The sequence below is a fragment of the Danio aesculapii genome, chromosome 12, assembly GCF_903798145.1.
Source record: "Danio aesculapii chromosome 12, fDanAes4.1, whole genome shotgun sequence".
In the NCBI taxonomy this organism is placed as follows: Eukaryota; Metazoa; Chordata; class Actinopteri; order Cypriniformes; family Danionidae; genus Danio; species Danio aesculapii.
The window spans coordinates 19,400,203-19,427,503 of NC_079446.1; the positions used below are offsets into that span (position 1 = coordinate 19,400,203).

Below are 27,301 nucleotides of genomic sequence, written 5' to 3' on the forward strand. Positions count from 1 at the left end.
AAACGCCATAATTTCATATCTTTTCTGCTTAAGATACTGTAGTTTTAAAAAACAACAACAAAAAAAATTGAAATAATTAATCTCACATATACCTTAGAAATGGTATAGCAAAAAATTTTGTCGGTTTTAAAACCTTGACTTTTCTAAATCGCGGTATACCTTGAAAACGGTTATCATCCCATGCCTAATTTTAGGGGATTTTCCACGCTAGGTAAATCACATTTTATTGTACTTGCAATAAAATATAACACATCAGTCACTTTCTAAAAATAACTACTGCATCTAAAAATATCTCGGTTTAAACATTGACTTATAATTGTAATTATACTGCCCACAAGATCAAAGTCCTCTTGAAGTCAAGGGCGCTCGCTCTATTGAAATGCCCTTCTGTAATGCAATTCTGGGCAGTTCCGCTTCTAATTCCCAAGAACACACCCTTGGTAAAACAATGAAGAGTCAGGTATGCAATAACAGAAACAGTCCAGCACAAACAGGTTTCTTAACTTTACCCAGAAACCCAACTGAAACACTTTAAAATGCACTCATCCATCTATTGCTCAACTTACACGTACCTTCAATGACAAAAATGTTAAGAGTGTCATAAAACAGCACTTTGTTATTTAAAAACCAACCAACAAACAAACGAACACAGCTCTGTGTGATGTTGGCTAAACAACAGGTAGACAATAGAAAATAAGACACATACTGTACACGCAGTTTAAAGCGACTTTTACCTTGTATGTGCTCTCGGTGAGTTTGTTCACGTCCTCCGAGGCTCGAGACATTTTAGCAGGTATTCCTTGAACGTCCTTGGTGACAATTTGTTTGTTTCAACTTTCCCCGTTCAGATCCAAGAAGCTGTGTTTTCGTCCCACCTGTTAAGGTTTGTGAAGTGGCACAGAATAGAGCGCTCGTGCGCTCCCGAGAAAACACGACACTGCACTGATGCAGGAGAGGATGAAACCTTTCCGCGCGACCTCATGTCACACGTGGAAAGGTGGGATCCGTGACGTCAGAGCTGTAAATCTCAGTTTCAGTAAACATACAATGCAAATAATACGAAAACATAAAAAATATGTTACATATAAAAATATTGGGTTGAATATCTCAGTAATCACTCTGAAAAAATACTTTATGCGGTGCAGATTTGAAAAATAAAATAAAATAAAGAGAAATGGTATCAGTCGCTTTAAAAAAATTATGACATACTGAAATGCTTATAAATACTGAAAACAGCATTTTATATTCAAATCAGTATTCAGAAACATTTCAGTGTCACTGAATTCTAAATAAATGCATGTACGTTTCCAAATCAGTGACATATAAGTCAATTTATACAGTTATATTCTATTAATCTTAAGGAAAAATATGGGAAGTTGTAATAAGTAAGCAGTCTGTCAAGTTGTGTTTTATGTACTACCCAATTTGTTTTTGCTCGAAATTTCTTTCACTTGCAATATCCATATTTGAGTCATTTAGCTGATTTTGTGCAGTTGTGAAACGCGTAGCTAAACAACCATGATGTAGAGAGAGTGATGTGTGTATCGAAGATTTATATCAAATTCATGCTGTATCAGAATGTGTAAACTGAATCTGAGAACATTTAAACTTTTACAGCGCCACTCTGTGGCCGTTTGTGTTATTCTACAGAGTCAATGAGAAATAGGGTGGGTCTGCTTGCAGTTGTAAAAGTTGTCTGCTACTATACTAACCCCAGTCCACATTACATATACCCAAGACCAGAGTTAAAAACTAGTTGCCTTCGCAGGTAGCAAAGAATTCTGGGCCTGATTTGACATAAATCTGGCACAGCAGGCACTTATCCGGCACTGGCATACAGCATGTGGGCCAAACATGGCCCTGGTTTGGCAGAGGTGGCATCGTCTGTAAGGTGGCACAGAATACTTGGGCGGGATGTAAAATTTATTATTTGGCCCAGATGTAAAAAAATTATATGTGGGCCATGTAAGTTTGGCCTATCTTGACCCACATTTAGTTTTATCATTTTCAAATAAAGTAAAAAAAAAGTCTACTAATCAGATCGCTTCAAAAAAAGCACTCCCATAGCATGCCTAAAGTGCAATGATTCATAGGTTTTTACATTTCACTGCAGTCCTGACACCAACATATCTGGCCCAGTTCAGGCTCAGTTATAGGTTATTAACTTGGCTGAAATGTTTGACCTTTGTCTGGAAGCCAGACTTGGTCCAGTCATGTACAGTAATTCACTGTATCATGTGGGCCAAGCAAAAGGCGATAATGTGGAGCTGAGCCAGAGAAATTTTGCTATGTGGGTTGCTTAGTTACTTTTTAATGCGTTATGTTACATTTAAGTTACTTTTGCATTACTTTTTCTGACCTGGATGGGGCTTAATACCTTTCAAAACTTGCAGGGGTTTTCTTCTTCTTGTTCTTTTTTTTAATAAAGGAGCTCTGCAATTACGTTCATTTTAATTCAGCAATTTAGTTTTTAAATGTGACTTAACTAAACTAAAAAGCAACTCACGTTACATTTATTTAAAAGCAACTCAGGCATTACTTAATTTTTTAAATGTAATGCACTACTTTACTTGTTACATAGAAAAGTAATATTATTACGTAACTTGCGTTACTTGTAATGCCTTACTCCCAACACTGCCCAAGACTCCTAGACCTGAAGTCTGGCTGAGGCATACAGTCATATGTGAACTGAACATGACCAGGGGGTCATTGGGGGACTTGTGATCCAGGTGGGATTGTAGATGGGAGGAATGAAAAACCATCATGGTTAAGGCGAGACCCCAAATCCTCAATAGTATCAGGTTGAGTGTGTTTATGTTCACTGCTGTTTGTTTTTTTGGATGTGTTAGATGCAGAACTAAAATTTCAGAGTAATGGACAACAATCAATTCTTTCCAAATGTGCAACCAACTTTGTAAACTCAGATTCAGAATAGGGTGATACATTGATGGCAAACATGGTACACACTACCTGACAAAAGTCTTGTCGCCTATCCAAGTTTAAGGAGCAACAAATAATAACTTGATTTCTAGTTGATCATTTGGTATCAAAAGTGGCTTATAGGAAAAGCAAAGGTGTCTAGATTACGCTTATTTACCAAATTAATATATGATCATGGCTTGATTTTTAATTATTTAATTAGGACAGTAAGGTCTGACTTTGCTTAGACAAAAGTCTTGTCACTTAACAGAAATAATGTACATTACACTCTCATAAATAAAGGTATGCGAGCTGTCACTGGGGTGGTACCTTTACAAAAGGTACAATTTTGTACCTAAAAGGTCCATATTAATATCGCAAGGATATATACTTATATATACTTTTGAGGTACCAATATGGACACTTTAAGTACAAATGTGTACCTTTTGAAAAGGTACCACCCCAGTGACAGCTCGCATACCTTTATTTATGAGGGTGTATAGAATATAAAGCCAGGATGCAGAGGAAAAATAATTAATATTGTGTATGACTCCCATGGAGGACTGCATCCATACATCTCTGCAATGACTCAAATCACTTATTAATAAAGTCTTCTGGAATAGCAAAGAAATAATTCTTGCAGAACTCCCAGAGTTCATCAAGATTCTTTGGATTCATCTTCAATGCCTCCTCCTTCATCTTACCCCAGACATGCTCAGTAATGCTCATTTCTGGTGACTTAGCTGGCCAATCCTGGAGCACCTTGACCTTCTTTCCTACTTTCAGGAACTTTAATGTGGAGGCTGAACTATGAGAAAGAGCGCTATCCTGCTGAAGAATTTGCCCTCTCCTGTGGTTTGTAATGCAAAGGGCAGCACAAATGTCTTGATATCTCAGGCTGTTGAATGTAACCCCAAACCATGATTTTTCCTTCACATAACTTGACTGATTTCTATGAGAATCCTGGGTCCATGTGGGTTCCAATAGGTCTTTTGCAGTATTTTAATGATTGGGATGCAATTCAACAGATGATTCATCTGAAAAATCTACCTTCTGCCACTTTTCCAAATGATCAACTAGAAGTCAAGTTATTATTTGTTGCTCTTACAACTGGGATCGACGACAAGGTAGTGTATATGTGGACTGTGTTCTGGCAACCAGAACAGGTCCACTCATCGCCCTATTTGGGCATATTTGTAGGCCAAACAGATCTTGATATATATGTAGATTATTTAACAATCTGAGATTTAATGAAGCCATTTCTTGCACGTCCTCTTAGAAAGCTACGCAAAAGCCTTTAGCAGAATGGGTTTGTGAATTAGTCACATCTCTGCATGAATTATATTTGCCTTAACAGCACAACACATATCATTATTCATATGAACATAAGGTTTCAACACGTGAACATGATTTCAAGCCTTTACCAAACAGCATGAAAGACATAAAATCTTTACACAGTCACACACGAGTCACAAGCTGTGTATTTGGAGATCTATGCTGAAGAGTCCACATGCAGTGGTAAATATCAAATATTGCTCTGAGTATAGATGTGTACTTGTTTTTCTATGATGACTAATAATGCAGTCTTCAGATTTTGTGGTAAATGTTTAAATATGAAGTTGCAAACCGATTTCCATCAGGATCCGGAGTGTTCTGGTTCCCACTTTTCTCTCACTGATTTCCTCTCTTGCCTTTGGGATTCCAGGAGAATCACCTAATCAGTTATCTGGTAAGCTGACTGCTCCATTTTAGGTTTTGGCTTTGTTTTCGCTGGTGAAGGTTCTGATGATTAAATGTGTTTTACCAAAGGAAATGTCAAAGGAAAGCTTATTTTCCATCAGATGGAAGGGAATTCAACATACTTGCGCAAAACAGGGAATCTGGCATCTTACACTGAAACAGTGGTTTCATTTGAACTCTATGACCCGAGGCATATCCTGCGCTCTGTCTCTTTTATATACACGTGGGATTTGGGCAATGGGTAATTTTTATTTCAATAAAAAATACATTTAATTTTCTCGTATCTCTAAAAAATTATATTATTTACAGCTGTCATTGTTTTTAGGGAAGTGCATAAAGGCCCAGAGTCTTTTGTGAAGTTTTACTACACCTTACCAGGGAACTACACATTAAAACTAAGCATTGAAACAGATGCACCTCAGCATTCCAGAATGACTGGCCTGTACTCGGTAGATCTGACTGTATTAGGTGAGTGCAGATTCTATATCACTATATAATCAGTGTTTATATTTGACCCTTTTTATGGTACCAGTGATGTTAACAGGTCAAAGATTATTTTGTTTTATAGATGCTATTAGATACGTTGATCTGAAAGGGCCTGTGATTTATAACGTCGACCAAAGCAGCAGACTGTCCTTTGAGGTTGGGGGAAGGTAAAACACATTTCCTAACATATATATTTAATCCTACACTGTTAACCATTTTTGTAAATTACACAGTATTTTACTGTAATGTGAGCTGTATTTTACTGTAGGACATTTATGCAGTATGTTACTGTATTTTAAAGTTGTATTGTGAGACTTACTGTATATTTTACAGTTAAGATATACAATACTGTAAATACAAGCAAGATAAATGGAACTGTAAATGTAAATACAGTATTTTTGCTGTAATTGATTTACAGTAAGTTACTGGCAAACTGCTGCCAGTAAGTTACTGTAGATTCTACAGGGAATTGTTAATTGTGTAATCTTTGATTAAATAAAAAGACTTTGACCATTATTTTTTTTTCTATTGCATGTGACGTCTATAGCCCTCCGGTTTGGCTGTGCTGGAGAGTTTTGCCTGATTGCCACACACCCAATCCAGCTTCCTGCAGTTTAATTCAGATCTATGAAAACACATTCTGTCTGAACTACACCTTCACATCTGTAGGAACGTACTGCTTAGACCTGAGCGTGCAAAATAACATCAGCAGCCTCCAGACATCCTACAGCATCTATGTGCAAAGCGGTCGTAAGTATATTTTCTACATACATACAACAAATTTTTTTTTATTAATTGAAAGAGACACTGGGTGACACGATGGCTCAGTGGTTAGCACTGTTGCCTCACAGCAAGAAGGTCACTATAGTTCAAGTCCCGACTGGGTCAGTTGCCATTTCAATGTGAAGTTTGCATGTTCTCCCTGTGTTCGTGGAGAAGGGTATAAACCAGAGCCAGCTCAAAGTGGGTGGGACTTGAGCTCCAAGTGGATGGGCCTTTGAGCTCCAAGTGAGCTGTAAAAACCTGGAGTTTTTATTTATTTAATGTGTTGTACATCACATGGAGTCCAATATTGTGCTTTATGAATGTCTATACCTACCCCAACCCTAAACCCAACCTCACAGTAAACTGATGTGTTTTATTAATGTCTACACTTACCCTAACTCTAAACCCAACCTCACAGTAACCTGATGTGTTTTATTAAGATCTGCTCCACCTACACCAGCTAAACCCAACCTACTTGTGATTTAAGTGCCTCCCACTTGGAGGTCACCCAATCTACTTGCAGTGTAATCCGGTAAAGTCTAGATTGGATACACGGCCGGTCTGAAGTGCGATATGTACATTAATATAGCAGCATTTTTTATGACACTGTATAACAACAATTAATATTTTTACAGAACTGTGAAGTTTGGGGTTAGGGTTGGGGTGGGGGTAGGCGTTATAAAATACAATTTATTGGGTAATTTAATAGATAGCATAAATAATACTTGGCACAACTACTGTTTTTAAATTACTGTGACAGTTGGGTTTAGGGTTGGGGTGGGAGTAGACGTTAATAAAATACAATAAATGTGAAATTTAATAAATTATATAAATAATTCTCGTCTACTTCCAGCCGCATCCATATCCGATCTAGCAAAAACCGTGTAATCCCTCCCACTTGGAGGTCTCCTGGCTGCAGCGATACCTACTTGTGTTGGTGTGGGTTTCCTCCGGTTTCTCCCACATTCCAAAGTCATGCGCTATAATTGAATAAACTAAATTGACCGTAGTGTATGTGTGTGAATGAGTGTGTATGGGTGTTATACTGGGTTGCAGCTGGAAGGGCATCCGCTGTGTAAAACAAATGCTGGATAAGTTGATGGTTCATTCAGCTGTGGTGACCCCTGATTATTAAAGGGACTAAGCCAAAGGAAAATGAATGAATGAATGAATGAATGAATGAAAGGGACACTAGGGGTTTCCTGTAACTAAATATATAGAATTTTGTTGGACAATTGAAACATTTTGTGACATTAAAAAGATTTCTTCATTCTTCAGTATTTCGTCCAATGAATTCAACAGATGAAAGAAAACCAAACAGGGTTAACATGTGGAGGATGAGTAAATGATAACATAGTATTTGTGTGTGTGTGTGTGTGTGTGTGTGTGCGTGCGTGCGTGTGTGTGTGTGTGTGTGAACTATCTCTTTAAAACTATGACTTGCGGAACAATTGCATTTAGGCACTTTATATATTATAACGTTGATGACAGAATTTTTATTTTTGAGAAAACTCTCCCTTTTAGTGCATTGAAAGTTGAGCTGTGTGAATAAGGATGAACGTTTAACACTGCTGTTTCTGTCAGAATACTGTGACATTTGTAGCAGCACAACATGACGTTTGAGATACCTTCAGGCCATTTTTGTTCATTGATGATTCATTCAGCTTCAGCACTGAGAAGTCTGAATTACTCAACAGTACAACATGACTTGCAGCTCTTCAAAAATGTTTAATAACTTCTCATGAGATTCAAATGAGGTGTTACATATTAAATAGTGCATTTTGAGCCAGTTATTCTCAAAGTTTTTAACTCCAAGGGCTCTACTTTTCCACAATTTTGTTTCTTAGGGCTCTACTTTTCTCCCCAAATATTTAATTTATATAAACTAAGAGTGAAATGTGAACAATAATAATGAAGTACAGTATTAATATTGTTAGATTTATATATCTTTTCCTTTTGTTTGCAATACACTGTAAAATCCAATAGATTAAGTTAATTCGGCCAGCAGCTATCTCTCTGCAACTCTTACGTGATTGCCCACTGAAGCTAAGCAGGGCTGTGCCCGGTCAGTACCTGGATGAGAGACCACATGGGAAAGCTAGGTTGCTGCTGGTGTAAGTGAGGCCAGCAAGGAGCACACAACCTGCGGTCTTGACACCCCAGTATAGTGAAGGGGACTCTATACTGCTCAGTGAGCGCCATCTTTCGGACTCTGTCTCTGTGGTCATGAAATATCCCAGGATGTCCTTCGTAAAAGAGTTCCATCCAGCCTCCTAACCATCCCCATATCACAAATGGCTTCATCACTCTGTCTCCTCTCCACCAATCAGCTGGTGTGCGGTGTGGCGCAATAGTGCTGCCGTCGCATCATCCATGGATGCTACACACTGGTAGTTGATGAGTAGATTCCCCCTTGTGTAAAGCACTTTGAGCATCTAGAAAAATGCTTTTTAAATGTAAGGAATTAAATGTAAGGAAATAACTCAAACTGTTTTGAAACAAAATGGTTTGAGTACTGTAAACTTATATATTGTGTCACATGCACAATATATGTGTTGATATCAACAAACTTTTAGAGTATTAGTAACTTAAACATTTTAAGTTCAGTTATCAAACCATTCAATTAATTCAATTAAGTTAAACAAATTAGGTTTGGACTTGTCATCCTCTATTTGGAAAGAGGGATTGAGTTGTATTGTCTTGCTCTATAAATGTAAGACTACAGCTCATACAATTTAAAGTGATTACACTATACCAAAGCCAAACTGAACAGGCTGAATCCTTCTATCTTTCCTTTGTGTGATGAATGCAATGGCGCAGTCGGGACCTATGGTCATACATTCTGGTCCTGTCCAGAAGTATCTGAGTTTTGGGAAAATATCTTCGGACTTTATTCCCAGGCTTTTGAAATGGACATTAAAATTGATGTGGAATTAGCACTGTTTGGATGTTCAGACCAGGCTCTAACTTGGCCTAAACATCAACAACTCTCTCTTATGTTTGGCATGGTGCTGGCCAAGAGAGTGATTCTGATGGAGTAGAAATCCACGACACCTCCAAATTTTTTTAAATAGTTAGCTGAAATGGTTTCTGCCCTCAAGCTGGAAAGGTTACGTTTCTCTAGATTTGGCAAACATAAGTTGTATGACAAAATATGGGGCCCCTTCCTTAGATGTATAGGTTAATAATGTTTCTGTAATAATTTTTTAGCTAATATTTTTTTCTCTCCGTCCTTTTTACATTCTATTTTGCTTCTAATTCCATTAGTCCAGTTTTTTTTTTTTTATGGTGCTGTATAATTGCTGTATTGTCTGCTAGTGTTTTGGTGCATGTTCTAGTTAGTATTAGGTAATAACACAGAGATAATTTTGTTAATGTATATACATTATGTACACTATTGGGTGTTATGTTTTTATAAAAACTTCTATAAATAAAGTAAAAAAAAATTAAGTCCAAACAACTATAAAGCTACTCAAACAGTTATTGCTTCTAGCATTAGAGTTAACACACAAAAATATATATAATTAATTTATTCATAACTCATTCGATTAGTGTTCTGCTTAATATAATCAGATTATGATTTACCATAACTCTTTTATATTGAGTTATTTCATTTAGTGATTTCCATTGTTAGGTTTTGCAGTGTAGGTATAAGAATGTAAAATATATAAATAAGAAGTATTTAATGAATTAATAAAAGTATCTAATTATAAGTACTGATATCTTATGAATACAAAAAGTGAATAATTAGAATAAATAAGTACTGGCATATAATGAATTAGTACCAGAATTAATAAACACTATCTAATAATTATTGGAACTAGTTTCTTTTAAAAAGCTGTAAAAAAAATATAGACAAGTACTGGCATACTTGAGAAATAGTAAAAAAAAAAAAAAAAATCAAGTACTCGCCATTTACTGACCCCCCAAGTGGTTCTAAACCTTTATGAGTTTTTTCTTTTTAAGAAAAAAAGATATTTTGAATTTGAAGAGCAAAAAATGTTAGAAATCGGTATGAATTGACTTCCATAGTGTTTGTTTTGACAATGGATGTCAATGGTTTCCAACATTTTTCAAAGTATCTGCATTTGTGTACTTAATGGTATGAGACAAATGATGTGAATTATGACTGAATTTGAAATTTTGTGTGAACTATCCCTTTACTGTAAATACTAATAGTTAAAATGGAGTACAAGTGGCATTTAAAAGATATTTCAGCATAAACATGTCACTGTGAATCATGAATAAACCTGTTACATCGTAAAAAAAAAAAAAAACATTTATTGTGTTACTGTGAACACAAACAGACGGCATAGAACTGGCAATATTGTGTTTATTTATGCTACAAAATATTAACTTCTAGATTATTGCATTATACAATAAATAAACCACATGCTATTGCCCGAAAATTAGGCTGTGACTCTTGAGGGTTTTCCTTTGAGTCCTATTTCCCACTAGTATTTGTGATATATATATATATATATATATATATATATATATATATATATATATATATATATATATATATATATATATATATATATATATATATATATATATATATATATATATATATATTGGTGTTTTATATTCAGTCTCACGTGAAAATGTTTCTATATTGTTTTCCCTCAGATGTGAGTCTCTTCTTCCTATTGCCCTGTGCTGCAGTGATTGTTGCGACTCTCATATTCATCTCTGTGACCGTGTGCCGTCCACGACAGCGGTCTCTCATGTGTAAGGTGAGATATTCAGACCAGGAAATAGACAAATACCCGATGTAACATCTTTATGAAAGGCATGTTGTAATATTCGAATTTGTCCACTAGAGGCTGACATACTCCAGAAAGTGTTTTAACGGTTCGCCCAAAAATGAAAACTCTTTTAATCATTTGCCCTCCCTCCAAATTTTCCAAACATGTTTGCCTTTCTTTTTTCTGTTGAACACAATAGAATATATTTCTAAGAATGCTGAAAAGCAACAGCCACTGACCTGTGTAGGATGTTTTTATTTCTATTAGAAATTCATAAATGGGCTACATGATGGCTCAGTGGTTAGCACTGTCACCTCACAGCAAGAAGGTCGCTGGTTCAAGTCCCGCTGGGTCAGTCTGCATTTCTTTATGGAGTTTACATGTTCTCCCCGTGTTCGCGTGGGTTTCCTCCGAGTGCTCTGGTTTCCCCCACAGTCCAAAGACATGCAGTTTAGGTGAATTGAAGAAACCAAATTGGCCATATGTATGTGTGTGAATGAGTGTTTATGGATGTTTCTCTGTAGTGGGTTGCAGCTGGAAATGCATCTGCTGTGTTAAACATATGCTGGATAAGTTAGCATTTCATTCCACTGTAGCAAGCCCTGATGAATAAAGGGACCACGCTGAAGGAAAATGAATGAATGAATAATACATAAACGTTAAGAACCACTTGAGGGCTTGTAAATTATGAGGAAATTTATTTTGGGGTGATCTGTATAGCTTTAAAATGTTGAAAAAATATAAGCACATTTTTGCATAATTATGTGTGGTAGTTAAATTATTAATATTTCTATACATTTTTTTGTTTATCAATTTCATTTGTAACCTTCAGTAAAGGATTTTGCTAACGTTCTTACATATAACATTGGAAAAATGATTCAAAGATGACTCCTTGGAATGACTAATTTTTAAACAATTTGTAAACAGTTTATTTGGGCTGAATTTAAACAAACAAATGAACTTGAACATTACTAAATTTCATTTGTTTGTTTAAATTCAACTGATATAATTTGTTTGCAACAATTGTGCAGAAATCTTTTTTTCAGTGACACACTACCATTTTAAAGTTTTACAGCCAGATTTTGTATTGTTTTTAACAGAAGTCTCATCTGGTTATAAAGCCTATATTATATTATATTATATTATATTATATTATATTATATTATATTATATTATATTATATTATATTATATTATATTATATTATATATGTATTTATATCCAAAATACAGAAAATGTGATATACAGAAATATTGTTTGTTTGTTTTTATCTTATTCATTCATTCATTCATTCATTCATTCATTCATTTTTTTCGGCTTAGTCCCATTTTTTACCAGGGGTTGCCACAGTGGAATGAACCACCAACTTATCCAGCATATTTTTTTACACAGCGGATGCCCTTCCAGCTGTAACCCAGTACTGGGAAACATCCATACACACTCATTCACACACATACACAATGGCCAATTTAGTTTAATTCATCTATAGCGCATGTCTTTGGACATGGGGATGCAGAGCACCCGGACGATACCCACGTGAACACGGGGAAAACATGCAAAATACACACAGAAATGCCAATTGACCCAGCCGATACTCAAAGCAGCAACCTTCTTGCTGTTTTTTGTCTTATATTTTAGGATAATGAATTTTAAAATGCAGTTTGTTCCTGTGGTTGTAAAACTGAATTTTCAGTTGCGATTACTCCAGTGTTCAGTGTTGCATGATCTTTCAGAAATCAAACGTGTTGATTACTATTATCAGTGATTTCTCTTCGGATTCCATTTATATTTTTGGATTCTTTGAGAAAAGTGATGAGAAGATTTGTAACATTCTACATTCTATTTAAATGGCTTGGTAATTTTATGTTATTTTAAATAAAATTAATATCATTGAATGAATACTTTATTAATCTGGGCTGCATTAAATTGATTTTAGGCCAATGGCATCTTTTCCCAGTAGTTTACTAACTCTAAGTTTATTTATATAGTTTACAAAACTATTATAGTTTTTTTAAACTATGTCTTAAATAAAAGACAAAACTATTAGCACTTTTAAATTGTAGTTATTTTTCTAATATTTCCCAAATGATGTTTAACAAAGCAATGATGTTTTTTTTCTTAACAGTATTTTTCTTCTGGAGGAAGTCTTATTTCTTTAAGTTTGGCTGGAGTAAAAAGAAACAAACAAACTTTTTTATTATTACCCCCCTTGAGATTTTTTTTTCCGATTAGCTACAGAACAAACCACTGCTGTCCAATAATTAACCTCAATTAGCTAAGGCTTTAAATTGCACTATAAACAATGATCTTGCAAATTAAGTAGTAAAATAATATCTATATCATTATGGCAAATACATGAAGAAATTACTTGTTATAAATATATAATTAGAAAGATAGAAATAAATTATCTCTCTTAAACATCACTTGAAAACTATTTGAAAAACATATTTAAATATTACAAATGTAACATGTCTAATTTGTCTTATTTTTGTTTGTCTTCAGGGAGATTATGTCTCCTTCACAGACATCGAACTGCATGCAAAGGATGCGACCGTCCCTTTACAGAGCAATTCTTCTGCGACTGAGACAAATGAAACTCAGCCTCTTCTTCATCAGCAAGGGCCTTCCTACAACCCTCAGTCCTGTTAATCTCACACATATTCATTAAAACTCTTTCATTGCATTATTTTGCTATATGGTCTAACTTTTTATATTTGACACAAACAGGCCTTGTGAATAAATACAAAACAGAACCACTAAAAGCTTTTCACTTAGCTCATCTGAGTCACTCTTCTGTCAATATGAACACATTCATGCTTCTTCTGCTCTTTTTGTTTATCCTTGAATAGGTTTCAGGGTTTTGATTCATGCAGGTTTGCTAATGCGAGACACTACAAGCAAAGTATTTTTTAGATTTTGGGCTTTTCTTTTTTTTTTTAAATTGTCTAACATCCAAAATGCACTATTATGTGTTTTTTTGTCGCACTTTATAAATTTGTGCCTGTACATTTTAATTATAAAACCTATTTATAAAGGCTGTTGAGTTTTCTCCAGCACTGAGCCAGACATCTCCAATTCAGCAGTACTTACATACACCAAACTTTAGTTTTATTCAGTATTCTGAAGGTTCTTACAGGATATGTACAGTATATATGTGATTTGCCTGACATCACATTATATATATATACATATATATATATATATATATATATATATATATATATATATATATATATATATATATATATATATATATATATATATATATATATATATATATATATATATTATATTCTATAAATATTCTGGAAAAACCTGCATTTTTTTTCTGATTAATAAAGTGATAAAATGTGCCATAGGATGCATTGATACAATATGTTAAATTGTTTTGTGACATCTATGTAGACTTAGGTTTAGGTAAGAGCAAACAAATCTACAGTTTTGCAAGTCAATTTCCAACCCTGGGAGTTGCCCCAAATATAAGATGGTTGTTTTTGATAATATTTGGAAGGATCGTGGGCGACGCAGTGGCACAGTAGGTAGTGCTGTCGCCTCACAGCAAGAAGGTTCCTCGTTCGAGCCACGGCTGGGTCAGTTGGCGTGTCTGTGTGAAGTTTGTATGTTCTCCCTGTGTTCGCGTGGGTTTCCTTCGGGTGCTTCGGTTTCCCCCACAGTCCAAAGACATGCGGTACAGGTGAATTGGGTAGGCTAAATTGTCTGTAGTGTATGAATGAGTGTGTATGGATGTTTCCCAGAGATGGGTTGCAGCTGGAAGGGAATCTGCTGCATAAAACATGCTGGATAAGTTGGCAGTTCATTCCGCTGTGGCGACCCCAGATTAATAAAGGGACTAAGCCGAAAAGAAAATGAATGAATGAATGAATGAATGAATGAATGGAAGGATCGTGAATATTAATGAGCTCTTCTCTGATGCTTCAGCAGCAAATGTCAGTGCCTGACACTCATGCACAGTGTGATGTAGACACTCTGAAATACACGTGCATATTAATCATACTTCAGATGTCGAATAATATTTGAACAAATTGAGTAGATTCCTTGTTAAATGACAATATTTTCAACTGAAGTGGTGGAGAGTTTTTTTGTGGGAGTGAGGGAGTCATGTGTTATGGATGAAATATATAGGCAAACTTATAATTATACTCAGCACAATGGTCTGACAGAGATGTATTTTTTGTGAAATTTTGAGAGACATGATCAAAACTTCTATACGCTCCTTGCTTAAGACTCATACTTTTAATGTAAACTTTTATTCTCTCTTTATGTGTAATCAGGTGTTTTGCAACAAGTCTATTGCTCATGTATTAATATTATGGTTTTAATACTTCTGCAATCAATGTTTAACTACCATAGCAAAACAAGATCATAGATGGTTCATGTTTGATGTCCCTGCAAAGCTAATTTGGTGTACTGAATGACTGTTTACATTTTATGTTAATATGTGTGCAACATATTAACATTTTAAGAAATTTTAAACATTTCTGCATCAGTTTACACTCAAAATGCCTATGCAAATCACTATGCTTTAGAACAAAGACAATAAAACGTGCCTCGGGGAGTTAACTTTTCATTGGTCAACTCAGCTCCGGAGGGTGGGTACAAAACCGTCCTTATAAAAGCTTGTGACCTAAGGCCACCACCCAAACCACAGTGAACCCAAAACTAGAATCTAGGAGAACCCCAGAAGAATACCTAGAGAACTCCAGGGAGCAGGTGTGGACCCTGACAAAATGGGTTAACAGCACAGCTGAGACATTCCCATCTCCGATACCGTTCTTTCTTTCTTTCTTTCTTTCTTTCTTTCTTTCTTTCTTTCTTTCTTTCTTTCTTTCTTTCTTTCCCGTTGAGAGTCTAGTTAAGTTTAGTGCACCGTCAAACCAGTAGTCAACACGACTAGCCCTTTTGCCACTTCAAAACCTGAAAGCACCGACTCCACCCCACTCCAAGCCTCGCGAGGACAAAGAATTAACCACCAGCTTCTACTTGCTCAACAGAGGGAGTTCTTCACATCAAAAAGAAACGCAAGTAACTCTTCCACATTAGCACTGAACTGGTGTAAACTAAACGTAACCCTAAAGAGACCATAGAAGGGGTAAATTGAATTTTTTTGGTCCATTTCGTTTGGTCTTAAAAAATCTGAGGTTTTTCCATCATTACACTCTCTCAAACTCTCATTTTACTTTCTTTACTCTTCTCTACACTTGTATGAATGTGTGTTTGTGTTAGACTTTAGTTTTTGTCAGATTAGTCAATAAAGTATCATATTGTATAATGAAAGGTGCCTGTGCATGATTATGAATTAAGTGTCTTAAACTTCGATCTTGTTACCCTGCTTAAACAAAAATGGGTTTTTATTTTTGATAGCAATAGCCGTAATTGAAGCCAACTGTCCGTTCGAACAGTCGCTGGATGATTCGCTTGTTCAGATTTAAAGAGTGCTGATTCACTACATCTGTTATTTATTTAGTTTATTGCTGTTATTGAAGAATCACATCTAGTGCTGAGCACTTATATTCAGCAGTTCACGTGTCTGTTGCCTCATTACAAACATACACCGCAAAATGCACAATATACAAGTATACAACAAAAAAAATACGTCAAAGAGATTGTAACAAGCTCACTATTCCCCAATTTTATACTATTCTTGATAGAGTAGTTCTCCATCCATCTTTTCTCTGAAAAGCCTTTCGTTTTTTAAATACTTTTAAGATAATGTTACAGCTTTACGATACTATCCTAAAAAAATGGCATGCCATAAGCAAGAGTGGCAGCTTCACAGTCACTAGCTGCGTCACACTATACACTCATGCACTATGTACTTATGTACTTACACACTCAACAGCAGGGTATATGTATGTAGTGTCGTCCCAAATGGAGCACTAATGTTTTTTTACTAAGCGGAAATTCAAACCGTTTCCCTGATGATGTTTGTCGGTTGCCAAATCAGTGAAATAAATGACCAAACTACCATATAATACCTGTCATGAGCATAACCGCATTCACCACCAATCACTCTCGTAGGAGAATTTTGCTTTCACAATCCAAAATAAATAAAGTTATGCAACATGTGTGCCCGATAGCTCCGCTCCTTCCACTACGTGAGCAAATCTGCGGTCATTGAGTGTGTGAAGTGTCCATCATTAAACACTTCATTTTACCGGCTGAATAAGTGCATCATCCAGGTAAATAAAGTACACTTATTATTTTTAGAGTTTTCAGTGTGAGCGCACTAATTACACTATTTATACTACAAAATGGCGTAGAATAGTGCATAAGTATGCGATTTGGGACGAGCTACAGACTACATCCTGTCATATAGCTGTAAATAAAATGGGAACAATTTTGTTATCGTAGCCCTTTGATGAATAGGAACTGATTACTGAGGAAATATAGCTACTATTTAAAGTAAACTGAATTTTGATTAATTGTGTGAAATCTGCCTTTACATGCATGTGTTACAACTAACCCCCTGTCTGTTACAACTTGCCCCGCTGGTGGGTTAAATAGTAACATTTTTACTCCTGGCACTTTTGGCAATACTGCACAAAAACCATAGGTCTCTCCATTTGTAGGAGAGGCTTGTGTGTTCTTGGCAAAAAAATATGCTTTCTCTAACACCATTACTTTGTTCATTATTTGACCAAAACCAAAAGTGTTACTTTGTACCCCGCTCTCCCCTACAATTATAGTAGTAGTGTAATCAATCTATAGGTTAATCCCAGGTGTGTACGATCACACCGTTCTGGTAAGAGCATTCAGTGCAGTACGTCGTTGATCAGCTGATAAACTGAATGGCTCGCAGTAGCTGATACTGAGCAAATAAGCAAATTATAAAACAAACACGTTGACTTGGAAATATAAAATTTGCATTAAATTTTAATGATTCCGTGGATCGTCACAGTCTGTGTTATGTTTTAAATGGTGTGTTTTTCAGCAGTATTTTTAAACACTAATTCAATATACATGAGAACAAGAAAGAATGATGTTTGAGGTTCACCGTGTATCATTTCAATCTGCTGAACTATTATTATTCAGCTATGCCTAGGTAAATCATGATTTGCATTATATGGCACCTTTATAAAATCCCTTCTGTAAAAAAACTTTGACTCTTATATGTCAAAAAAATGAAACAAGAAGTTTGAACCTGACTCCAGCCATATATAAAGGGGTGGTCCAGAGTGTAATTTTAAGGCTTGGCTGTGTTTATAAGATGCAGAGCAATGTGTGCTCATGCTTGACTTGTAGAAAATCACGTTGTTTTTTATATATCTTAGTTTGATTATATACTGCTACTCAGTTAACATGAAAACGATTGTCATATTTCCTAGTTCTTTCGAAAGACCCACCTTCAAGGGGCTCTGATTGGTCAGGTAACATAATGTGCAATGATTCACGGATCAGTTCCACATCACCAATAAAGCGTCACGCCTCCACAAGCACACGCCTTGCCTCATCTGTGTAAATAGTGTCAATCTGAGTAGCTGTTGACAGTATCTATTTGAGCCTTAATCAGACAGAAAATTAAAAGGATGAACCTCATGCCTGCTCTCTAAAATAAAATCTAACAAGTGTCTGTAACGAGTGAAAACGGATGTGGCTCCTTTAAGACAGAATCGCCATTTTATGTATGTGTCTGTGAACAGTCTGTAGACACATGTAACATGAGAACCGCATATGTGCGGGACCGATGTTTATTTTTATTTTTCTCTGATGCTCGAATTCAGTTATTTTTGACACTGTTGACAGAAGAATAAAGCGCAAGATGTGGAATGTGACTCGTGTGAGCTTTAATTGATTTTTCTGCTACAACACTAGTTAGGCGAGGTATCCTATATATTTTTTACGTAACTCAACATGTTAGAGGTCTTTCACATATATTCGGAAGAGGCATGTGTAAGTAATATGAAACGTTTACATACTTTAGCAAGTTAGTTATTTAAGATGTAGCACGCAGGGAATGCTGCGGCATAGAGAGTCACTGCACGCGCTGCTGAAGATTGTAGGTGTTTATAGGGGTTTAAAGGATAAATATGAATTTATAGCTCAATTGTTAGCGGTGCCAAACAGCATTTCCCATGGTTTACATCCTTGCTACAATATACCGTTAATGCTAGACACTGTGCATGTCATAGATCAATTTTAACAAATTAAAAATACTTACAGGTTGTGGCTCACAATCCACAGCTTCTGTTTGTTGGAGCTGCTCCTTTGAGGAGTTTTTAGCCTAATCCAGCATAGAACAGGGAGTGATTTTGGCAGCTGTCGTTTGTCAAGTGCTTGCTTTATCTTCATTTCAATTCTCTGGAACATAATTTAAAACTTAAATTGTAAGCACTTCTCTCTTTGTGCTGTGTCCTTTGGTAGCCCAAATACAGAAACAGAAGAAGCTCTGGGAAAATAACAGTGTTTGGACGGCATTTTAGCTTTCTCTGCTGTAACATCAGAGCGGCTCTGGCCACACCCCTTCGCTGCACGGGGTATTTGCACGTGGTAACAACTGCTCGTATCCGGAAGCCCTTGTGATCTTACTAGCCTGGATGTATTTTTTTGTAGTCCCCAAACTTCGTTCGCTGTAGGCTTTGCTAAGCTAACTCTGTAAAAGTCAATGTCTCCCTTAGCATTGAACTTTGAGCGTGTTTTATTCAGAGATGTTGTTTATGTTCACACAGCTACATTACACATGAACTAAAGTTTAAAATATGACCACCCCTTTAATAAAAGAATGCCTCATTTGCATATGTTAAGAGCATTTTAGAAGACTCAAAATATTTCCTTTCTTCAATCCTTAATAAATAACCTGGGGAAGTATTATAATAAATATTAGTTCCTTTTTTGTACTCTATTCACCTGCAGTGTCTTTGCCTTCAGGCAAATCTCCTTGGAATCCTAATAGACATTGACATTGGTGATGAACGTTTAAAAATAGAAAGTCGAAGATAAAAAGGATTACATGCACTTCAACGAGCGTACTTTGGAATATTTTAACAACGTTAAAGCGGACCCATATCTATATATATATATATATATATAAAACACAGCGATGTATACAGTACGATCATATTTCTTTGCGAGTGATTATGAGCGAGAGCTTCCTTGTCTAAGACCTGGAGCTCTTTCTCTCTGAATGAATGAATCTGACCTGTATTTTCCTGCTGTGATGATCAATGACATTTGCCATCTGCACTGGAAGGTACCAGGAAGACAAGAATTACAGCTCCACAAGGGACTGCAGAATATCTCTGTAGGTTAAAGGCTACAGATGAGCAATGCATCATTCGTCTAGTAATAACTGTGCCCTTCAGCTCAAAACTAGCTGAGGCATTATTCTTGCCCTTGAAAGTGTAACAGGACTCGTGTGTATGTGTCATGGATTGGTCAGGCTCTCACGACCCCCACTCACGAAGATCACCATCACCTGACTTCTAATGAGCACACAGCTGCATCACATTCACGAGCACCAGATAAAAGCACAGCACTCCAGTCGCTCATTGTCCGGGCTCGTCTCGACGAAAGCGGACAACTGAGCGACCACTCAGCGTAGTCATCCTCAACTAAAACAAACGATTTACTTACCTGTTCTCTTTGTATTCCTCCTAGTCTTCCTGGTCCTCCCGAATCGTCCTGTCTTCCAGTCCTTCCAAGTCTGTGTCATCCTCTGTCAGCTGTATCTGGTGTGTGCTGTCCATCCTCGTGTATTCCTGTTACCCAGCCACGGAGGAAAAGACCCCAACATCATTCCTGATCCTCCTGGCTATCCTTCATGTGCTCCTTGTTGTCATTTAATAAACACCCTAACGTTTCCTTACCTCTGTCTCCTGTCCGCTTCATAACAGAAGCCCGGACCAATAACGACGACAACATGAGCACCCCCGATCACCTTCAAGAGCTGGTGGACCAGTTGAAGCGGATTCTACAGCCACCAGCTCCACTTTCCAACGCACCACCAGCACCGAGCACTTCCGCCTCCACAGTTTCTTCTTCGGCCCTTCCTTCCAGTCCCATGGCCCGACCAGCGCCCTACTCAGGCGGAGCGGGGGAGTGCAATGGTTTTCTGTTACAATGTTCCCTCATATTCGAAATGCAACCTTCTCTATATCCCACAGATAAGTCGAAGATCGCCTACATCGTATCTCTACTCTCTGGACCTGCACTTAAATGGGCTGAGACGATCTGGAACCAAGCCGGGCCGGTCATGAATTCCATCACTACCTTCACGGAGTATTTCAAAGAGGTGTTTGGACGTTCTGATGGGGAAGTAGCCGCTGGAGAGCAGCTGTATCATCTAAAGCAAGGTACTCTATCTACACAGGAATATGCTCTCCGGTTTCGCACTCTAGCAGCTGCAAGTGGATGGAATGAGAGATCGTTGTTGACCACGTACCGGCTCGGCTTGGAACCCACTCTCCGAATCCAACTGGCCACGTTAGATGATACAATGGGTCTGGAGAGATTCATCCAACATTCTCTCCGATGTTCCGATCGTCTCCGTTCCTATCAACAGGACACCATCACCCCCTCGTCTGCACTCCTCCAATCGCCTGAGTCAACAGCCTCTCCAGAACCAGAACCCATGATAATAGAGTCTGGAAGACTGACATCAGCGGAACGACAGAGGAGGCTGACCCGGGGTCTGTGTCTATACTGCGGTGTCAGTGGACACACCCGTATGGAGTGTCCCCTTCGTCCCATTCGGACTTCAGTGAGTGTATTCAGTACGAATATTGAACAATGTAAACCACTTACTACCACCGTACAAATAACTACTGCCTCTATTTCTCTCCTTGTCACAACCCTCATCGACTCCGGGTCAGCAGGGAACTTCATCTCCCAATCCCTCTGTCGTCAACTCCACCTCCGTACTGAGGCGTCCTCGCATATATACCAGATACAACCGATAACCCAGTGCACTCGATCTTCGACCCGTATCCATCGACAATGCGAAGACATCCTTCTTCAAGTGGGGTTGTTACATCAAGAGAGGATTCAATTTCTGGTTCTGGAGGGTGCAAATATGGACATCATTCTAGGGCGCCCGTGGCTGGTGAAGCACGATCCCATCATCTCTTGGGGCACAGGAGAGATAAAGAAATGGGGATCTGGATGTACACCTGCCTGTTTTCCAAATCTCCCTCTTCAAGGTCGGAACCCCATTTCTTTGTTTGCAACATCGGTCGAGAGCCCTCCTGAGAAGCAGTCTATCCACATTCCTAAGGAGTACAGCTCCTTTCATGATGTCTTCTGCCCCAAGAGAGCTTCCCAGCTACCGCCGCATCGGCCATGGGACTGCGCGATCGACCTAGTTCCAGATGCCCAGTTGCCAAGAGGTAGGATCTACCCGCTCTCGCTTCCAGAGAATCAGGCAATGGAAGATTACATAAGGGAGGCTCTGAGTCAGGGGTACATACGTCACTCAAAATCACCAGCCGCCTCAAGCTTCTTCTTTGTGGCCAAGAAGGACGGAGGGCTGCGTCCATGCATCGACTACAGGGTCCTAAATAACGGTACAGTAAAATACCGATATCCCCTTCCTCTGGTACCAGCCGCTTTGGAACAGCTCCGAGAAGCTAAAGTCTTCACTAAATTGGACCTCCGCAGCGCGTATAATCTGATAAGAATACGTGAGGGGGACCAATGGAAGACAGCATTCGTGACCCCTACTGGCCACTATGAATATGAGGTCATGCCTTACGGTCTGGTCAACGCCCCCTCCGTATTCCAAAACTTCATTCATGAAGTCCTCCGGGAGTTTCTTCACCACTGTGTAATAGTGTACATAGATGACATCCTCATTTACTCCCGGAGTGAGGCCGAACATCGCCAACACGTTGCGGAGGTCCTACACACATTGAGAGAACATCACCTCTACCTCAAAGCGGAGAAATGCTCATTCCACCAGAAGTCGATTCATTTCTTGGGATACATCATTGACCAAACCGGTATACGTATGGATGGGAAGAAAATTGAGGCTGTTCTATCCTGGTCAGAACCCACTTCCATTAAGGAGCTCCAGAGGTTTCTTGGGTTTGCTAACTTTTATAGACGGTTTATCAAGGACTACAGCAGGATTACATCACCTCTCACTAATCTCCTCAAGGGTAAACCCAAAGGACTGGAGTGGACCAAAGAAGCAGCCGCAGCCTTCCGCCTTCTTAAGAAGGAGTTCACAAGGGCCCCACTCCTGACTCATCCTGACCCAAATCTTCCTTTCGTGGTGGAAGTGGACGCATCCACCACCGGCGTCGGGGCAGTATTATCTCAACATCATGATACACCGCCCCGACTGCATCCCTGTGCCTATTTCTCTCGGAAGTTGAGCCCGGCGGAGCAGAATTACAGCATAGGAGACAGGGAGCTTCTAGCAATCAAGCTAGCCTTGGAGGAGTGGCGTCACTGGTTGGAGGGAGCCAAACATCCGTTCCAGGTGATCACAGATCACAAAAACCTCCAATACATCAAAGAGGCCAAGAGACTATGTCCACGTCAAGCCAGATGGTCACTTTTCTTCTCACGTTTTGATTTCTCCATTTCCTATCGTCCAGGACCCAAGAATCTAAGAGCAGACGCTCTCTCTCGTTTACACGAGCATCACGATCATGAAGAACTCCCAACGAAGATTCTTCCCGAACACATCTCCATTTGTCCGATCACCTGGAACGCTCCTCCAGTCGTTGCCACTCCGGAAGCCCCTGCTCCGCCGGGATGCCCTCCTCATCGGCAGTTCATACCACCTGAACACCGGGTAGATCTGATCCACTCCTTACATACCTCGCTAGGCACTGGACATCCAGGGATCAACAATACTCTCTCGCTAGTATCCCAACGATTCTGGTGGCCAAACATGGCAAGGGATGTGAGGCAATATGTTCAGGGCTGTAAGGACTGTGCCCAATCCAAGAGCCCACGTCATCTACCCGCTGGAAAGCTCCATCCCTTGCCGATTCCGAACCGTCCCTGGTCACACCTAGGAGTGGACTTTATCACTGACCTCCCTTCGTCAGAAGGTAATACCTGTATTCTAGTCATAGTAGATAGATTCTCAAAGTTTGTCAAACTAATCCCTCTGAAAGGTCTTCCCACAGCCTTTGAAACTGCCGACAATATCTTTAATCAAGTCTTCAGGTCATTTGGTATTCCAGAAGATATTGTGTCGGACAGAGGTCCACAGTTCATCTCACGTCTATGGAAAGCCTTCTTCAAGCTCCTAGGTGTGGCCGTCAGCCTCTCTTCTGGATATCATCCCCAAACCAACGGGCAGACAGAGAGGAAGATTCAGGAGGTGGGACGGTTCCTGAGGACCTTCTGCAGTGGTCACCAGAACTCCTGGAGCCAGTATTTGGGCTGGGCAGAATATGCCCAAAATTCACTGCGGCAACCCTCCACCGGACTCACGCCATTCCAGTGCGTCCTGGGCTTCCAACCACCGCTCTTTCCCTGGGATGGCGAACCATCTGATGTCCCCGCAGTGGATCACTGGTTCCGGGAGAGCGAGAGAGTCTGGGACGAGGCTCATCAACATCTGCAGAGGGCAGTCCGTCGAAGCAAGGTAACCGCCGATAGGAGAAGGTCTGAAGAACCCAGATACACACCCGGACAAAAGGTGTGGCTATCCACCCGGGACATACGCATGCGACTGCCCTCTCGCAAGTTAAGTCCCCGATTTGTTGGTCCCTTCACCATCGTGGAACAGGTTAACCCCGTCACCTACAAACTACAATTACCCTCTCACTACCGTATTCACCCTACATTCCACGTATCACTCCTGAAACCCTATCACGATCCTGTTCTTCCCTCCACAGAGCCTGACCACGAAGAGGAACCCCCTCCTCCACTGCTCCTAGAAGAAGGAGCCGTCTACGCAGTGAAGGAGATCTTGCGTTCCCGACGTCGTGGTGGCCAGTTGGAGTACCTGGTGGACTGGGAAGGGTACGGCCCCGAAGAAAGGACATGGGTTCCCAGAGCTGATATTCTCGATCCTAGTCTCATGGTGGAGTTTCATGAGAGCCACCCTGAGTTCCCAGCGCCTAGAGGCAGAGGGAGACCACCACGGCGTCGGAGGTGTCGGCCCTCAGGAGCGGGCCCTGGGGAGGGGGGTACTGTCATGGATTGGTCAGGCTCTCACGACCCCCACTCACGAAGATCACCATCACCTGACTTCTAATGAGCACACAGCTGCATCACATTCACGAGCACCAGATAAAAGCACAGCACTCCAGTCGCTCATTGTCCGGGCTCGTCTCGACGAAAGCGGACAACTGAGCGACCACTCAGCGTAGTCATCCTCAACTAAAACAAACGATTTACTTACCTGTTCTCTTTGTATTCCTCCTAGTCTTCCTGGTCCTCCCGAATCGTCCTGTCTTCCAGTCCTTCCAAGTCTGTGTCATCCTCTGTCAGCTGTATCTGGTGTGTGCTGTCCATCCTCGTGTATTCCTGTTACCCAGCCACGGAGGAAAAGACCCCAACATCATTCCTGATCCTCCTGGCTATCCTTCATGTGCTCCTTGTTGTCATTTAATAAACACCCTAACGTTTCCTTACCTCTGTCTCCTGTCCGCTTCATAACAGTATGTGAAGAGACTTTAATATTTTTATTCAGGAAAGTTCAGCAAAGATTTGTTGTTTAATCAAGCCAATCAGCATCTACATTGATTTTTCATAATGTATTCATAACTGTTAAACATTTTTGAGGTTGACGGATTTTATTTTAATATTTTTCTTTTCTTATTTAGAGGTTTTGTCTTGTTTTTAATCCAAATGTGTAAAACTTCTTAAATCAAGAAGCATTTTCTAGACAAGTAAATTTTGTCTTGTTTTTGAAAAATGTCTAAATTAAGTGAGTTTCTCCTAAAACAAGCTAAATAGTCTAGTGGTGTAAGCAAATCAATTTAAAACTATTTTTACATGTCTAGAACAGGGGTTCCTAAACTTTTTAGCAACCCCCAAATTCCTCAGAGGTGGTTATAAATATACAAACATTGTGCACACAACAACAGGCCTACATAAACATGAGCATATTGACAACACAAAAAAGTGTAAGAGTCTAACAATCATATAATTTTTATAGTCATTTATTAATTTGTTTAATTTAACATTAACCTCATCTAAAAAGACTTTAGTCTATTCTTGGTTTAATTTTGGAGACCGCCACCCACAGATCATTCTCAATGTTCAGTTGTGGCTGGTTTTTTTTAATGTATTTGATTGCCATAAAGGTGTCAGAAAGTTTAACCTGGTGCTATAAAATCAATCTGCTGCATCTGACACTATTGCTGTGTTGTTAATCTAATGTAAACACACCAAATCTATGAAAAAAAAATTGAAAGCCTGATTGCTTTTCATTTGCATGTTGTTGTTTTTTATGTAACTATTAACTATTTTTTTAATCTTCTGTGGGTTATGGATAAAATATGGTAATTATGATAGTTTAATAAAATGTAACTTTTGGAAATCACCCTGTCATTGTCCCGCCATCCCCACTTTGGGAACCACTGGTCTAGAATATGTTGCTGGATATTTGGACTAAAAACCAATGTTTAACCAATGTTTGCTGTATTTGATCAAAATGCAACAAAACAGTAATATTGTGGGAAAAGAAAATGCAATTAAAATTACCCTTTTTTAAAACTTATTAAAAATTTTAAATAAACGTCATATATTAACGAGAAGGCAAAGCTGAATTTTCAGCCAGTAATCAATCCAGCGTCACATTGTCCCTTAGAAGTACAATTAATGTAGTGCAATTATTAATGTTTTGTTATTAGAAAGTGTGAAATATGAATAACTCCATACATTAAAAATTATATGATGCCCCTACCTTCTATTTTGATCCATTTAATGCATTTTTGCTTTAAAAAAGCATTACGTACTTACAAAAAAAAAGAAAAAAAAAAAAGAAGAAATGTCGTATTTGATAAAAGACCACTATGGAATGCTTTGGTAGTAGATCAAGTTATTAGAGACAATAAGCCAAAAACCATGTTGCAGTATTTTACTCAGTTGTATTTAAGAACAAAATAAACCAATATAATTTTGACATATGCACACTATTTGTTACATGCGTGCCCTGCTAAAACTTAGGTACACATTTTCTAGTAAGTGTTTTTACTCACTTTCCACACAATTAACTGGGGTCCAAACAAGTTGACTTAATAAATTTTTTAATTGAAGTGGATTGAATGTAAAACATTTAAGTTTATTCAGTGTTAAATGCTAATAATGTCAGTTTGGATGCCATTTTACATGACATTAATTACCATACTGCTGAAAGCAGCAGCAGATAGTTCACCTCAGATCTTGAAAATAAAATAAACTGTTTAAAACTGAACTTTAGAACTGTGACTCAAAATAAAACACATATCAGTGATTCAACATGTACATTTAAATATGTTAAAGAGGTTTAATATGTAATAACTAGATTATAAACCTTGCCATTTCAGGAGTGAGTGCATATTCTGTGCTTCTGAATGGCTGTATTTAAATTTCTGTCATGTTTCGTCTGGTGCAAACAGCCCAATTGCTCATCACTGCAAGTATTGTCAAGTAGCATGTTGTTAGGACATGGGGTTACAATGTAACCTGCTCACCTAATGTTTACGTTTGTAATATTTATATTATTTGCTAATA

At 38.4% G+C, this 27,301-nt stretch overlaps 2 protein-coding genes across 3 annotated transcripts in view; one reads left to right on the forward strand and one right to left on the reverse strand.

The window, feature by feature from the left end:
• baiap2l1a (BAR/IMD domain containing adaptor protein 2 like 1a) overlaps positions 1 to 962 on the reverse strand; it is a 48,223-nt gene extending 47,261 nt beyond the window's left edge. For both annotated transcript variants that reach the window (XM_056469609.1, XM_056469608.1), the window contains exon 1: positions 735 to 962. In XM_056469609.1, coding sequence (XP_056325584.1) covers positions 735 to 785 — 51 coding nt within the window. In that variant the 5' untranslated portion in view covers positions 786 to 962. The remainder of the gene's footprint in view (positions 1 to 734) is intronic.
• Positions 963 to 4,382: 3,420 nt separating this feature from the next.
• Positions 4,383 to 13,553, forward strand: tmem130 (transmembrane protein 130). The gene is made up of 8 exons (XM_056469863.1): positions 4,383 to 4,437; positions 4,560 to 4,648; positions 4,729 to 4,900; positions 4,985 to 5,127; positions 5,228 to 5,312; positions 5,693 to 5,895; positions 10,543 to 10,649; positions 13,163 to 13,553. The coding sequence occupies exons 1-8, from the start codon at positions 4,430 to 4,432 to the stop codon at positions 13,307 to 13,309; spliced, it is 954 nt and encodes a 317-aa protein (XP_056325838.1). The 5' UTR covers positions 4,383 to 4,429; the 3' UTR covers positions 13,310 to 13,553.
• Positions 13,554 to 27,301: the final 13,748 nt, after the last annotated feature.